The 16,249-nt window shown below is 38.7% G+C and overlaps 1 protein-coding gene across 1 annotated transcript in view; it reads right to left on the reverse strand.

Moving 5' to 3' along the window:
* The window catches only part of camkvl (CaM kinase-like vesicle-associated, like), a 73,366-nt gene that overhangs the window by 9,902 nt on the left and 47,215 nt on the right, over window positions 1-16,249 (reverse strand). The window contains exons 2-5 of the mRNA XM_028452327.1: window positions 5,944-6,050; window positions 4,072-4,203; window positions 3,760-3,834; window positions 300-438 (exon numbers count right to left, since the gene is read on the reverse strand). Coding sequence (XP_028308128.1) covers window positions 300-438; window positions 3,760-3,834; window positions 4,072-4,203; window positions 5,944-6,038 — 441 coding nt within the window. The 5' untranslated portion in view covers window positions 6,039-6,050. The remainder of the gene's footprint in view (window positions 1-299; window positions 439-3,759; window positions 3,835-4,071; window positions 4,204-5,943; window positions 6,051-16,249) is intronic.

Below are 16,249 nucleotides of genomic sequence, written 5' to 3' on the forward strand. Positions count from 1 at the left end.
ATAAAATGTTCAGTCATTAACTGAAACGGCACAGCAATGTCTTTATGTGTCCCCACAGAGATCTGGTCGACTAAATACTGAATATTACTTTTCGGAGGGCGATGATGATGAAGTTGTGTGTGTGTATGTGTGTGTGTGTGTGTGTGTGTGTGTGGGTAAGAGGGAGAGAGCGTTTCTTTAGGATACCTGCACTATATTTAAAGCTAAGTCGTCAGTCTATTTATATCTTTTCCATGGAATAACAGTCACAGAGGAAGCATACACACATCACGGAAGGTGGGAAGACAGTTAAAGTCTACCTTCAGGTTCCTGTGAACTATGTTGAGAGAGTGCAAGTACGCCACTGCTTCGAGGACTTGTCTGATCACATTGGAGGCATCTCTCTCTGTGTAGTTTCCTTGATCAAGGATCCAGTCAAATACATCTCCTCCGGTGGCACTGCAGACAAACCACATGTCTATAATAAGTACCGAGATACTGTATATAGTAAAATGGACTTTGTCTCACTGGAAAAGCGACAAAAACGAGAGCCGATGAGGAAAAGTTGGATCTGAAAACACAGAAAATAATATTTTTCTCAACAAGTTATTGTAAAAATAGAAATTGTACTACTTGCTGTCGACTACTGGCAAGAAGGAATGTTGGTAACACTTTACTTGAAGTTTTATACATAAAGCTGACATTAAGCTGTCATTGTCTGTCATTAGCATGAATAAGGTGTCATGAAGGTCTGTCATTAAAGCAGAACTAAGTAACTTTTTCACCTTAATAAATCCTTCTTGTACTCCCTGTGAGGGTAATACAAGTGTTTATGGGGTGATGGGGGCGTCTTTCATCTCTCCCTGCTGTCTCCAGCCAGAAAACCGCACTTGCAACTTTCCCTACCTCCGACCCGGTGGCAAGACGTACTGCTTTACGGCAGCCCAATTAAAACTAATGCTAGATTATGACCAGCCCCGTGGCTGCACATGGTTGTCTACAAATTCACTTTTATCAAACTTAAATCATGGCGAAGCCAGCAAAAAAAGACAGAAGACCGCAACTCCATGCAGTGACTGCTCAGCAGCAGCAATCACACACACTGTCGTCGCCGCAACAGGCACGCACACACACTCGCAACCCAGAGCTCCATCAGGCAGCACACACACAAATATCCATCTATCCATCCCATCCATCCATTTTCAGAGCTACTTCGTCAGCACACAAACACACACATTTCCACACTCCCTTACGTATTACTCTCACATCATTCAAATTTCAAATTTATTTATTGATATGCTCCTTGAGATGGAACATCTCGTTTTCGAGGGGGTCCTCAACTTACATAAAATGACAGATACAGCAGAGCAGACAATACAAAAATTCAATATTTCAAAAATAATAAATACAACAAAATATAGATAAACACACACACATACACACCCACACACACACAGTATACATTTAACAGTTGCTCAAAACAGTAAATATTTTATACAAAAATAAATAAGTAATAATAGTGATATCATTAATAGTAGCTATCTAATGATAGTAAAAACTTTCATTAGATTAAATAAATAAAAAAGGTTTCGGTTACATAACCTAAAATCAAAAACACTGACAGATATTCTGGAGATGGAGGATAAGAGCATTTTTAAACAGAGACAGAGAGGTTAGAGAGCGGATCGATAATGGGAGAATGTTCCAGTCAAATGGAGCTTTATATTTATTTTCTCTCTTCCTCATACTGTTCACATGGTCACATGGGACTATATGTGTGAAAGCACTTTTAGTGTCACTGTTGTATTAGGATTTTTCAGTGATCGGTTGCTACTGTCTTAGGAGAGCAAAGGTGCACATGTAGCTGTGGGGTGGGGCAGGCGGCGGGGGGGGGGGGGGTATCTGAGTTTTTATGGCAGTGACATAACCAAAAGTGACCTTTAGGGGGAGCGCTAAGCGCAAGTCACTTAGTTCTGCTTTAAGTGTAGTTTGCGAAATTATGACATCTTTGAAGATATGTGGGTATTTTTTGGGTTAGGTAGGAATTGGGTTATGGGTTGGGGTAACAAATGACACTTAATGACAGCCTTCATGACACCTTATTCATGCTAATCAATCATCCAATCGATCAATCAATTTTTATTTACAAGAAAGCGCATATAGACAAGTGTAGATTCAAAGCGCTTTTACATAATTAAAAAAAATATACCCACCCCGCACAAACACAGTCCACCACACACAGACACACATGTTAAAAAACGAACAATGGCACATTGCTAACGACAGGTGTCATGTTATAATGACATAATAATGTCATCCTTATGTATAAAACTTCAAGTATTGTGTTACTGAAATGTTAAAGTTGCTTCCCTGCGGATGTTAAAAGAGTTTTGGCTGTGTCTTGGCTGGAAATTCAAAAAGTGCCTTAATTTATGGGCGGGGCTCATGGAGCACTTAAGACACACCCAGTCTATACTATGAAATATCCAAAGCTGCGCAATCTATGCTATGCTAACTACCTACTTAATACTCACTATATTTCTCTATTCACAATTCACTCAACCCAACCTACTCGCGACAGGTTGCAGAGTCCATAGGTGCTAGTTTTTATAGGAGGGCGGAGCCATGATTGATGTAAGAGCCACCTTGGAGCCATCAGCCTCTCTCTTAGCCAATAGCAAAATGTGATTGTAATAGCCAGGTTTCAACCCACAGAGGATCAATCAACAACACTACTTCAAACCCAAATACATTTGTTTCCAGTAGAAAAAGGTGGTTTTACGGTTAAGTTACTCTTTAAGGCAATGATCTGATCCAAATTAAAATAATTGCAGTAACAAATACAATAGCACATCTTTGGGCCAACTCAATAAAACCATGCATTTTTACTCAACCTATCAAAAGATCTCTGACAGCACATTAATGAGCCACGGCACAGTTGTTAAAAAAATAAAGTTTAATAGCATATGGGTCATTTAGTAGCTCTAAGTGCAGCATTTCTACTTAAAACAAGACAATAAACAATAAAATTGAGACTATCAAAATTGTGTCTAAGTTTCCCGACTTTGATAATGCTGCAGCAGAACTTAAGCTTCAACATGATGCTTTACTGAGATAAAAACCTCATATGTGGTCATTTTGTAATGTTTTAATAAGAGCTGAAATAAATTCCCCTTTGAGAGTCTTGTAGTTTGAGTTTGAAAACAAACACACAGATATCTTGGCTTTTGACCTATCGGGGGCTTAGTGCATTGTTTTTGCTGGCTTGGAGCTAGTGCTGCTAAGCAATTACAAACAGGAGCGCTGATCATTACTCCAAAAGACTTGGTTAAGTTTGGAGATAAATGATGGGAGTGATTATCACACGTGGCCCTCAGCGTTGGTAGATTTACCTGGTACAAAAAAAAGGATTTTCAATGAACGCACAAACTCTTTGTCCTCCCAGCTTAATTCAAAGTTATAAGTCACATTCTATAAGCACTGAATGGGTACTTATGTATCGATCCTACATTCTCTGTACAGAATATTGCATCAAAGAAGTGTTGTAGGAGCAATGAGTATGGTTCATTGTTACTAAGAGCAAATTGTATTTTTACACCTCAGCCATGCTGCTCAAGGGAGCAACAGAGCACACAGCAAAAAGAGGACCGACTCATCTCCAAACCTATAACTGAGTGCATTACGTGATACAGAAAGACGCTCAAAACCAAGACCTGGATACACATTGTCTTCAGTGTTTACACGACAAAGACAAACTGTAAGGAAAATATCAATACTCACAGCTCCTGAATGATGAAGTATTCTTTTCGAGTCTCAAATGTATCTATCAGCTGAAGGATATTTGGGTGGTTGACCCTGAAACAGCCACAAGGAGTCACAAACGATGCACAGACAAAGCAAGAAAGCAGTCTTTTTAAAAAACCCACGATAAAACATTCATGTGTGCACATAGTTAGCATAATTTTAAAGAGACATCAGGAGTAATTGTGCGTAATGAGTGCAGAACATTTAGATCAAACAAGAAAGCCTCTGATCTTCCTTTTCCATTATCGCCTAATCATGCATCAACCTGTTCACAGAAGGATTACGTACAGTTTCAAGATCATGATTTCATTCTTGGCGGCCTTGCGGACTTTCCTTCCGTCTTTTTTGAGAAATTTCTTGCAGACAAAAACCTTGTCTGTTTGTCTGTCTTTGGCCAGGCACAGCTCACAGAACTCCTTTCTGCACAAAGGGGAAACATGAAAAAAAAAAAAATACAGGGAAAGGAATAAAAGATTATGTTTAAAAAAGGTCTTCATTTGATATTGATTACTTTTGAAATGAAGACATAAAACACCATATTACACATTTATAATTGGAGAATACACGGTGGTAGAAACAAGTTTAAAATGGGTTCCTCCATGCTGTATAATTTACCTGATCTTATTCTGCTGGCTCTTCTATTGTACTACTAATTCTGACAAAAATTTTGATTCAGTTGTTTGGTTTGATTTTGTTTGAATTTGACTCAAAATTTTAAGTTAAGTCTGTTAAGTGTTAGTTGATTTGAGCTAAAAATCATTGCGTAACTGGCAGATAGCACTGACAAACTATTATCAACAAAATTCATGTTGTTAAGTAGAAGGTAGAGGGCAGGTCCTCTGCCTGTGTCCTTTATTTTAGTTTTATTTAAAATGGTTGAATTCAAGTTCTTTTTCTAAAATGAAAATGATTTTCACTGGTAAGGAGGTCCTTGAAAATTCCTAATGACAGGTATTAAAATTATAACATAAAACCAATTATCCACTATATTAAAGCCATTCTGTCTTTCAGTGTTTGATGTAAAGCCAATTCCTTGAGGGCCACAGTCTGTCCTGTTTTAGATGATTTATTTCAATGACCCCTTTGTTTCTTTCTTCTATAACTATGGGTATTCCATCTCTTTTGTTGCAATAAAACAGGAGTGTTGAAGATAGCTGATTTTAAATTCTCTCTGATGTCAGTGTGCTGCTTTAGGCACTACTGGCCTACAAAGTCGAGACTGGTGTGGACTTTATTTCTGACAGTGAATAAAAACACTGCAAAAATGAAAAAAATAGGTTATGCTATGTCTCTGATTGTTACCGCAAATAGTACTTCTAGAATCGTCTTACTCAGTTTCAAGAGTTTCATCTTTGATCTGTCATTGTTTGTGGGTGACTTGTGCAAAAACGAATGTGTTTGTATGTATGTATGTAAGTATGTATGTATAGAGTGGCCGTAAATAAATCCTGCAATGTTTTTGTCACCCAATTTGATCAAGGTGACAGACTTAGTCATCTATTATCTATTATTCAGTATAGCAACTAACTACTACGATGAGATCAAGAGGACATCTCAGTTGTGGATGTGAATATGTTTGATTGAAGTCACTCAAAGAGCGTGATTTCATCAGTGTGAATCCAAGTGTTAGTCTGGGTGTTTGGGTTATATAAAGATGAGCAGAAATCTCTCCGGCCAGATGCTGATGTTGCCATATGGTCTCTTACGCTCAGTAGAATTTGTGTGTTTGTTGTGCTTTAAGTCCATGTACAAGCCTTCAGTATGTCAAAGAGAGGTAAACAGAGAAATAAAACGCTCTGTTTTAACCTCTCAAATAGCAAGAAAGAAAATGGCAGAGGATAACACCTTTATTTTTGACGAGCAAGCCTCTAAAAGCAAGTTTTATTTTCTAAAAGTTGCCCTCCTTTAAGCAGATTTTTTAACAATCTTTTGGATATAATTTAGGTTAAAGTCTGTTGATCAGTATCCTCACCCTGCTTCTGTCTGCCTGCCTTCTGTTTGACATTCTCAACCAAACCTGCATTAAACCTTTCAGCGTTATTGGTAATGTTTAAAAAGTAGGAAATCCATTTCGGAATACAGCAATGTCACTATAAATTCTGCATGGGAAAAGAGGGGAAAAGCACAAGTAATCCATGCATAGAGCTTTATGTCACTTACGCTCGAAGGACTTGTCCAATCTCATATTTGTCTGTGACATCAGACATGCTATCGTAGTTTCGCCCTTCTCGCAGGGCAAGGCACCCAAATGGCATGGCGGCATTCACCTGGCAAATATAGGAAAAGACACACCAATCATTGCACTGCGGGGGGCATGATTAATGCATGTGGATGACACCTTGAAGCAACGGAAATAGATGAAGAGAGAAACACAGGCATGTAGAAGAGTTTCTTATGAAACAAAAATCTCTCCAGGAGGTGTAGTCAAAGTCTATAAAATGATCTCAGGAAATGTACCGTATAAGCAAAACCCCTGATGCAGCCTGATCAATTTTCCTCAACAAAACTGGTTTCGAACCCTTCTGTTGGCCTGCTTGCGTGCCAGCCGAGTCAACAGATACTAAGCCATCCACTAAGCTTCTCTCTACTTTGCTCAGTCTGCAGATTCCGTGCAACGTCTGTCAAGTTCAAGTTAAACTTATTTTAGAATGGGCAGTTTTCCTGCACCCATCAAGCAGCTGCGTTTGTAAGGTCTGTAACACTCAACTCTAATTACGATGCTTTTTTCAGAGGTTTGTGATGTCTTTAGGGTAATTAATTTGTATTCTGATTTGTATCACTGATTTACTTTAACCATTTTTTCTTTTTGTCATTCACATTGTGGTAACTTGTGATATGATGTGAAGCACTTCGGAAGGAATGTAAGGCAATGGAGATGCTTTGGACAATGTTTTCGTGTCAAAACATTGATTCCATGAATGCTTTAGAAAGACGTTGCCAGAAAAAAAAAGAAAATGTTTCCGAAACAGTTTGAGGAATGGAGGTTTACAGTGTTGACTCCAAGTATGTTTCCAATGAAGCATCCATGGAATATTCTGGAAAAAACAAGTCTGATCAATGGAGGTTACATCTGGCAAATTACAGGAGGGTGTCCTGCCAAAGTCTTGCCATAGTAACCAGTCTAGCAGAGTGCATGCATCAACAGATCTTAGGGAATTTTCGCAAAAGTTGGATCAACACTACATCAGGCAAATGCCATGTTATAATGAAAGGGTAAATTCACTGTGGATATGCTGCTCTCAATAGACATCAAATATGGAAACCGAATACAGAGACTTTTGACTGTTTTTATAGGTTAAGTTTTGTGTGTACATTGATTTTTTTTCCTGTCTTTTAAAAATAACACACATTTCTTTCATCATAAAATCCCTGAAATAGCACATGACCCCACAATGCCCCCATTGCCCAGGTAAAACATTTGAGAATCCAGAAAGTGAATCAGCAATCAATAAATCATAGTAACACAATCCTGAGGCATTCCTCACCCACATGTGTTAAACACTTCATCGACAGTAAGAGACAGATATGGATGCTTCACTCATCCATCCATCCATGAGGTCCTTTCTCCTATTCTTAATAGCTAACTCAACCTGCTCCCATTACTGTATATCTCCCTCCCTTCTGTTGTTTTTCCATAAATTTCCTCACAGTGTGTCTTCTGTCTCTGGGGGGTTGAGGCCTAAATTAGGACAAGCTTCTGAAATTGCCAAATTAGGAAATTACTTGATATGATGGCATGGGACACTTCTATTAATGAGTGATTCTGGTGAATAATAGGCTACTTGATGGATTTTTCGAAAGCAACGCTGAGATAAGCAGAGAAATAGAGATTATTGAGGACTAAGAACTGTGACAACAGAAATCCTCAAAGGTAATGACATTTTACTGGTGCTAATTTGGGATTAAGGAACTGTATTATCGTTGATGTCATATCCTCTCTCTGCCACTTGCTCTATTTCTTTCTGTGTGTGTAGCATTATCAAGATTCGACCAGAGGTGTTTCATGGACAGTTGTGGAGGAGGGGCTATAGAGGACTGTGTAATCCCAGTGCCAGCTCTAATCTCTAATCTGTACCCCTAATCCAGAGTGCAGGGATACAGTGTATATGTGTGTGCGTGTATGTGTCTCTGAGCGTAAGTGCAAAGGTTGATGCAGATGTGTCACGTGTCCTAATATGAGCGAGAGCAGCAAAATGTGTGCTAGTCGATGTGTGTGTGCTTTCATTCGTGCATCCTTGTGTGAGTAAAATGCCCCAGTGAGGTTGTGGTTGGGATGTGGATTGAGGTGTGTGCATGTGGATGAGTGCATGGGAGTCGTGGATTGAAAATGCCAAGTTGCGCCAGAGGATTACGACAATGCAAAATTCTCATTGACAAGACCCAGTACGGGGAAGGTAAGGTGGGCTTGATGTGAAACAAACACATCCATCACTGTGGGAACAAAGTGTGCTCATAAATAAAGTCCCAACTGACAAACAACACACGCCGTTATTAGTCAGTCAGGGTCAGCAAACATGAATGCATGAATGCAGCTTATGCAGCTTGTTTAAGAGGTATTAGTTCATGAATAATTTGTTTGTCTATAGTTGGGATTTAGATGAAAACTAGGGTGACCATATGTCCGGATTTACCCAGACATGTCCTCTTTTCACGTCTTGCTCTGATCGTCCAGCCAGATTTTACAAACTCATCATAATGTCTGGGTTTCCCAGGGGACCTGAACGCATCTCGAGGAACACGTTAATTTAAATGACCGTAACTCGTTAATATTTGCTGTATTAGAGGAATTCTAGTCGTTTCCGAAAGCTAAGGAGTTGTTCTTTACAGCCAATATAATGTATTTATGGTCATTTTACTCTCACGTGACGAAACATTAAAGATGCCGCATTGTTTTGACAAAATTGTCACACAAGAGGAAAAGAGAAGAGAAACTAAAGTCCAAGATGGATTGAAAGAGACCAAATACCGGTGAGTTTAAAGGAGCATAGGGCAGGATTTGAGAAAAAATAAACATTTATTTTAAGTTTTTTTTAATGGGTGATAAAGCATTCTAAACCAAAGAGAATGAGCCCACACACATTTCTCACTATTGCCTTGTGTGATACATTTTGTACTGCTGTTCTGGGCGCCAATTTCCGGCACAGTTCTGCAGACGTGACATCAAATGACGCTGGTGTGCGTTCTCGATGGCTTGGAAATAAACCGCAAATAAAGAAAAATGAGAGGAAGACGGCTTGGAGACTGAAAGAAGACAAGCATGGTGAACTGAACTACTGTTTGGTCCCACAGATGCATGCAGAGGCATGTGCACAGGTCTTGCAGTAAACAGTCACATGAACGGCGAGTAAATAAATAACCATGTCACAGAGTGCAAATCGGGCCGCATTTTCTCTTTTGAGTCCAACCCAACAGTGAAAACCTCAATTTTTTTTTCCAAAGAAATGACATATTTATGTTTGTTTTAGTGGTGAGCACCGATTTTATTAACAAGATTAGTGATTAGTGCACGGGTAACAAGCGAACGTCAAACATAAACAGCGGCGCTATCAGGTTCTGTTTAGTTTTGTTGTTTTTTTAGCCCTTTCGGTGTTTTTGTTTATTCTGTTTTTTAGTCTGGCCTCCTGTGTTAACTCTTGTCTTTGTGTTTCAGGTATTCTGCTCGTGGCTCCACCCCCCAGTGATGTCATTGTGTTTGAGTTGTGACTGATTAGCTGTCTCATGTGTTGCACCCAGGTGTGGCCCATTGCCAATCAAGCCTCCCTCACTATTTAGTTGAGTGTTAGGTCACTGTGCGATTGCTGGATCATTGTATTGTCGTGTCCTGCTGCACTTGTTCCCTGCTGCCTGGGTTACCTTGTGCCCTGTTGGATTTTGGTTTTTTTTGTGATTAAACATGAACTCTTTTGAACTTTACACCTGCCTGCTGCCTAATTCTGCCTCTGCACTTGGGTCCTCTTCACCCACACCACCAAGTCATGACAGGCGCAGTGCATGTAAGAAACCCATCAGAGCCATTTCCATAATCCATGTTACTGTGCAGAAAAAGAAAGGTTTCAACAGTGTATTCCATTATAATTGTCCTCTGCTCCTCCACCGCGGATCACAGCTCTCACTGTTATACAGTTAAAGCTGCATTCTTCAGGGCTGAAGCAGGAAAGGATAAACGCTGCGCGCAAACGACACTATGAACGACTAGGGATGTAACGATTCACTCAACTCCCGATACGATTCGATTCACGATACTGGGTTCACGATACGATTCTCTCACGATTTATTTTACAAAATGGGACTGTAGACAAATGATGACTGAAAAATATTCCTTTCTTTTTTGGGGGAAAAAAATAGAAAATACTGTATTATTTTCCTTTTATTTTTAATTGTCAAAAGAGTCCCTTGATAAACTATTCAAAACAATGCAATTTAACTAAAAATAAATCTTGAATGAAATAAATAAAGGAATAATACAAATGAAGAAGAAGCTTATTAATTTCAATTCTGGTTCTATAGTAAACAATACAAAACTGCATAATAGTTCTTTTTTTTTTTTTAGGTGCAACTGAAAATGTATTTTATGCCTTAACAATTGGACTTTAAAAGAAAAAAAAACCGTCATTGCACTGATTTACGTCAGATATTTGTTTGGACCAGCAGAGGGCGCTGGTAACCCAGTGGTCGGTTGGAATGCAGCTAATGTAGCAGTGAAGAAGAGATGCTATGCTAGCGGACAGAGCTAATAGAAAAACGTGACTTTTACAGATATTCACGTAATATTACAGATATTCTTTCGGTGCTAAAGGGGCAAGGAATAATTTATTAACATGTAACATTAACATGTAAGAGTAGAAGGCGGCCAAAAAGAAAATAGTAGCAGATTACGCCCGCCGGTACACTGCTGGACAAGAGAAGGGATAAATATAGAGCGCCCTCTGCTGTTTAAAAAAAGTACTGCGATTCAATTTTCAAAGTATCGATGTCAATCGTGATACCTATGAATCGATTTTTAACTGCCTTACGATTAATCGTTACATCCCTATGAACGACCCCAAACACCAGTTCTAGATATCTGTCCGAACTTTGGATATCCATCCTCGAGTTACAGTATCAGCTGTAAACTGCTGTAACTGCTCCCCAGGCGCTGTAAAATGGCTGTCCACTGTTCCTCAGGGATGGGTTAAATGCAGAGGACAAATTTCCTATCTGTAATAACATACAGTATATGACCAATAAAGGCGAAAGCCTCGGTTTAATCTATAATCTTTTAAACAGTTGATGCGTACCTCCACGGCAGCTTGGCTGATGGTTGCAGTTACCCTAACTGCCGTGATGTCACTATGGAGTCTGATTTCTAGATCCTGCCCTATGCTCCTTTAATATCAGCAGGAAGATCCTCCTGGATGTGATGATGTGATGCAAACTTTCATAGCTATTTATTATTGAAGTGTATATTGAATTATTATTTACTGTTCTGTAAGCAGTTTTTTTTTGTTTTTTTTTCTTTTTCTAGAAGGAAATGTTTCTCATTGTTTCAATGTTTGAATGTATGAGATTGTTTAAGAACAGATTGTTATTGTTGTCACGATACCAAAATGAGAAACCACGATATCGTGGTACTGCAGCCTTTTTTTAAATTATTACTATTTTTATGAAATGCAATGTATTGGTACAAGTTAGAAATACTTATTAATTACTTATAATGTTGTTTGGTGCATGATAAACATAATACTGGTGAAGGAGGAATTAGACTGAAACAAATGTTATTATGAATAACATTTATTAAAAAATGATGACTGATCTCTCCTTTCTTTTTTGATTTGATGCTTGAGAGGAGCCTTTGCATGACTGTTCTTGGCCGCTTCTCTAGTGAGTCTACTTCAACTTCAGCCTCAGGCTCAGTGTGTTGCAGAGTCTCCTGCTTCTTTCACCTCAGGTGTCATCGCCACAAAGGTGTCTTTGAAACAAGGATCAAGACATGTGGCACAGTCAAAATCGATCTGTAAATCTGTCTGCATATCTTTTGTTGAGATCCTCAAGAACTTACTCCTTCATGCACAGAGGGGCATCATCTTCAGATGCAGCAAAGCAAGAGGATATGTCCCACATGACCACTTGAACTGCAGAGATTGTGGGGAGTTTCTCTCCACTGAGAACATCTGTGAACCGTCCCAGTGGTCCAAGCACCTCCTTCACTGTTTCAAGTGTGGTGATGTCACTGTCCCTAGGCATGAGATGCCATTTCTTCCTCTCGGTGGCCAGGGCAGCACTAACAGCCTGCTGCTGCTCCAAGAACCTCTTTAACATGTCATAACCAGAGCTCCAGCGTGTTGGTGTATCATGAAGCAGCCTTTTCTGAGATAGACCCAAGTCTGTCTGTTTTTCTAGCAGTGGCCTGGACATCTTTGGTGACCTGGAAAAAGCAGAGACAGTTTTCTGTAGTCTGGATAAGGAAAATGTCAATAGCCAGTGCCTTGTCAGCGGCCAATTCGAGATTATGTCCAAAACATGGTATCCAGGTGTATTAGCCAATGAGAACGTAAACAGGGCACTAACCTGTATTCGACATATAACTCTGGGTGACGACACTGCAGGTGTTTTATGAGGTTGGATGTGTTCCCTCCTTTGGCTCTTGGTGGCAGCGCCAGCACAGTTGACAGCCATCATCTATTGCTTTACAGTCTGTGCCTTGTTTAAAACCAAAATAGTCCCAAATGTGACTTTTGGAGTTGGATTTTTTGAGCAAAATTAGTGATGCCACTGATGACGGAAGACTCGCTGCTCGGACCCGGTGCTTCTGCCATGGTGAGTGTGTTGTCTCGTGTTTGTGACTGTAAGTCATGCGCGCGTCTGGATGAGACAGAACTTTAGCTTGTTGTTTGTTTTGAAGCGAATTTCTATAGAAACGGAGCAGTCTTCATGGAGATCGTTCTTGCCGGCAGAAAAACACGAAGAACCAATCAGCTAACAGACGGGCGGACCCAATGTGTGGAAACAGCCTTTCTTATCCCCTGACGTCACCAGTAACAGGCAATCAGCAGCTATGTAGTTCGGTTAGAGTAGTTGCCATGTGGGTTTGTTTACAAGGGAGTAGCATGCAGTGAGAAGCCGTGGACGAGAGTAGTGGCGGCCGCTATGTAGCGGAAACTAGCACCGGTAGTATAGTAATCCACAGTAGTACCGTCATGTAGAATTTCTAGTATAGTAGCAACCGTTAAGATTTGGCACCACGAGGTAGCGTGGGTATCGTACAACTATAGATCGTTATAATGCATAACAAAGGTGATTGACTTGAGTCTTTGTAATAAAGAGAGGAATTATTTTTTAAACCTAATGGATAATAACAACTTATTTATCTACTATGTTGTATTTTGCTGTTACAAGGTAAATTAAAAAAGACATTGAGTACTTTGAGTATGCCGAAGTCAGCCCCATTGTCTTCTTTTTTGGAAATAAAAATATGGTCACCCTTTGAAAAGTAGATCACTTTTTAATCGCCAAGTTATGTAGAAATCGTGCTTTCGCCTTCTGCCTTCAGAACACTGAGTCTGTATTAGCCTTGAAGTTTACAAAGAGTTGAATACAAGTGTATAATTGAAGGGAGGAGATGAGAAGGAAGTGGAAAAAAAAAGATGTGGCAAAGAGAGAGATTGAGAGTGAGGTGAAGAGCAGATGAGATCAAGGAGACGGAAAGGCTAAATGTGCTGTGACTGTGTGGATAAGTAGATGGAGAGGAGTGTGTACATTATAAATGAGAAGAGAACGTGAAACAACAGAGAACTGCACAGGCAGATTAGGAGTACCTATCAGCCTCTCAGCGTCACAAATACTCATCTGTGAATATTTGCAAAAGTGTACGTGTTCCTGTGTGCTTGCACACATGTGGGTGTTAAAGTGTTTGACAGACTTTTGTGTGGTAATGTGACTCACAGTGTTTAATGAGGGGTTTGAAATGCTGTCCCCAAAGTCAAAAATCCTTTTTGAAAGCAAGCTGACGGGGCAACCTCTCAGCAAGAAAAAAAATCATAAAACAAACCCTCCTGAACAGCTCCCTGATTTGAAAGGGTTTATCCAAAAAATAGAAAAGAAAGGGAAGAAAGTGAAAATATTTGCTAAAAGATGCCAACACTGATCCCCTGGCAGAAGTCATGCACAGACATTGGATTGGTGGAAGTGCATACAATGTAGTATTGCTATTGAAAAGGATTGTAACAGGCACGTGTGATTGTTGGTCTAATTTGAATGCCTTGGTTGTTGTCATTAACTGCCTGAGTGGCGTGGATACAGTACCAATTAATATCACAAAGTGTAATGACCGTTTTTAATTCAATTTGAATCATATGGCACCAAATGCAATCCAGTATTCATTTATTCCTTAACACATCAAATTTAACGATGATTCACAGTTTTGGTCCAGTCCCATATACACGTACCTGGCTAAAACTACAGCTGAAACCACCTGATTTTGATTCCTGGGTGGGTGGGTCTGTTTGGACAGGTTTTTACTTCCTCCCATAATCCCAAAATATGAATTTAAGGTTAATTGGAATTGCTGAAGTTGCCTGTATGAGTGAAAAGGTGAATTGCCTGTCTTAATTTGTTAATAAACTGGCTTCCGGTCATGGTTGTACCATTTCTTGGACCCGATGGGAGCTGGAGACATTCACCAGAAGATGAATAGATGAATAAATTGATCAGGGATAAATATATGTTTTCTGTATTTGTATCTGCGTAAACCATGCAAGAAATGTGACCTGTTTAGAGAAAACTCTTACTCTCAACACAATTCATATATGTAGAAGTTTCACAGCATCATAAAAAAAGGGCACTTAGTGAGTGCACACCTCCACCAACCGCCAAATATCCTTTTAGCCAGATATTGGCAGTTACTGTATCTGGATTATGATCTTGAAGAAATTTCTATCTCCATTAGTAACGATACAGTTGCACAATCCAGATCTGATCCTGAGTCAAATTTCATAAAAATTGATTAATTATGAACTGAGAGTGGGAATTGTTGGCAATGATGAGAGATAGGGAATTTCATATTTTTGAAAATGATCCAGAATCAGTAGGGATGTAAAGATTAATCGTGAGGCAGTTAAAAATCGATTCAAAGGTGTTCACATCAATACTTAAACGAATAAAAAAAAAAAAAAATATTTAATTTAATTTAATTTTTTTTATTATTATTTTTTTCTTACAGCAAAGGGCACTATCTATTTAAAATTTGAAATTCAGGACACACCACCGTGTTTTAAATCAGAAGTGTGGAAGCATTTTGGCTTCCCCAATACAAAATGAAAGAAGTGAGACATAAAGAACATGTGAATTCCAAGGTAAGAGAGGCACAGAGAGGGAAGGGAGAAACAAGAGAGAGAGAATGAAAGCCATAGTTTGTTTATTCATATTATTTCTTTGACATGGGATTTGTTTTAAAGTCCAATTGTTAAGGCACAAAATACATTTTCAGTTGCACTTTTAAAAAGAAAAGGAACTATTATGCAGTTTTGCATAGTTTACTATGGAGCCAGAATTTAAATGAATATGCTTCTTCTTCATTTGTACCATTTCTTTGATTATTTAATTCAGGATTTATTTTTAATTAAATTGCATTGTTTTGCCTGGTTTATCAAGGGATTCTTATGACAATGAAAGATAAAAGAAAATAGTACAGTATTTTTATTTTTATTTTCAAAGAAAAAAAAAGAATATATATATATATATATAATATATATCATCATTTGTCTACAGTCTCATTTTGTAAAATAAATCGTGAGAGAGTGGTGTTGTGAACCCAGTATCATGAATCGAATTGAATCATTACAAAATCAGTATATTGATCCAGATCCCCTCCAACATTTAATGGAATCTTCCATGGCGTAAGGTCTACCTTTGCATAAAATCTTTCTCAAAACCTGTTATTTTGACGTAATCCTGCTAACAGACAAAAATCTACTAAATAACTGCCGGTGAAAATATTACCTCCTTGGCGGAGGTAAATATACCCAAATCCTTGCAGTGAGGTAACCTCTGATTGTTTAATAATACCCGTGTTTTAATACCTTATACATACCGTATTTTACGGACTATAAGGCACACCTTTAATTTTCTCAAAAATCGACAGTGCGCCTTATAATCAGGTGTGTCTTATGTATGAAATTAATATGTCAAAATGTTTTAGTACAACTTTGGTAAACTATGAAGCTGCACCTCTTGATGGATTTTTGGCGCTTCGGGGCTAACGTAGTCAGGCGCCTCGTGGGGTGATATGTACCTGTACTGTGCTTCAACATACTGAACTGAAAAAGTGAGTGTAATGTTCTACATTATATGTGTTAAACCTGAACAATGTTGAGAGTTATTGTTATTGAGTTGAATAAAGTCTGACTTATCTGACTATTTTGTTTTGCTTAATGAGCCTTAATAATAATAATAATAATAATAATAATAATAATAATAATAATAATAACAA

This window comes from Gouania willdenowi, chromosome 7 (assembly GCF_900634775.1).
Source record: "Gouania willdenowi chromosome 7, fGouWil2.1, whole genome shotgun sequence".
NCBI lineage: Eukaryota > Metazoa > Chordata > Actinopteri > Blenniiformes > Gobiesocidae > Gouania > Gouania willdenowi.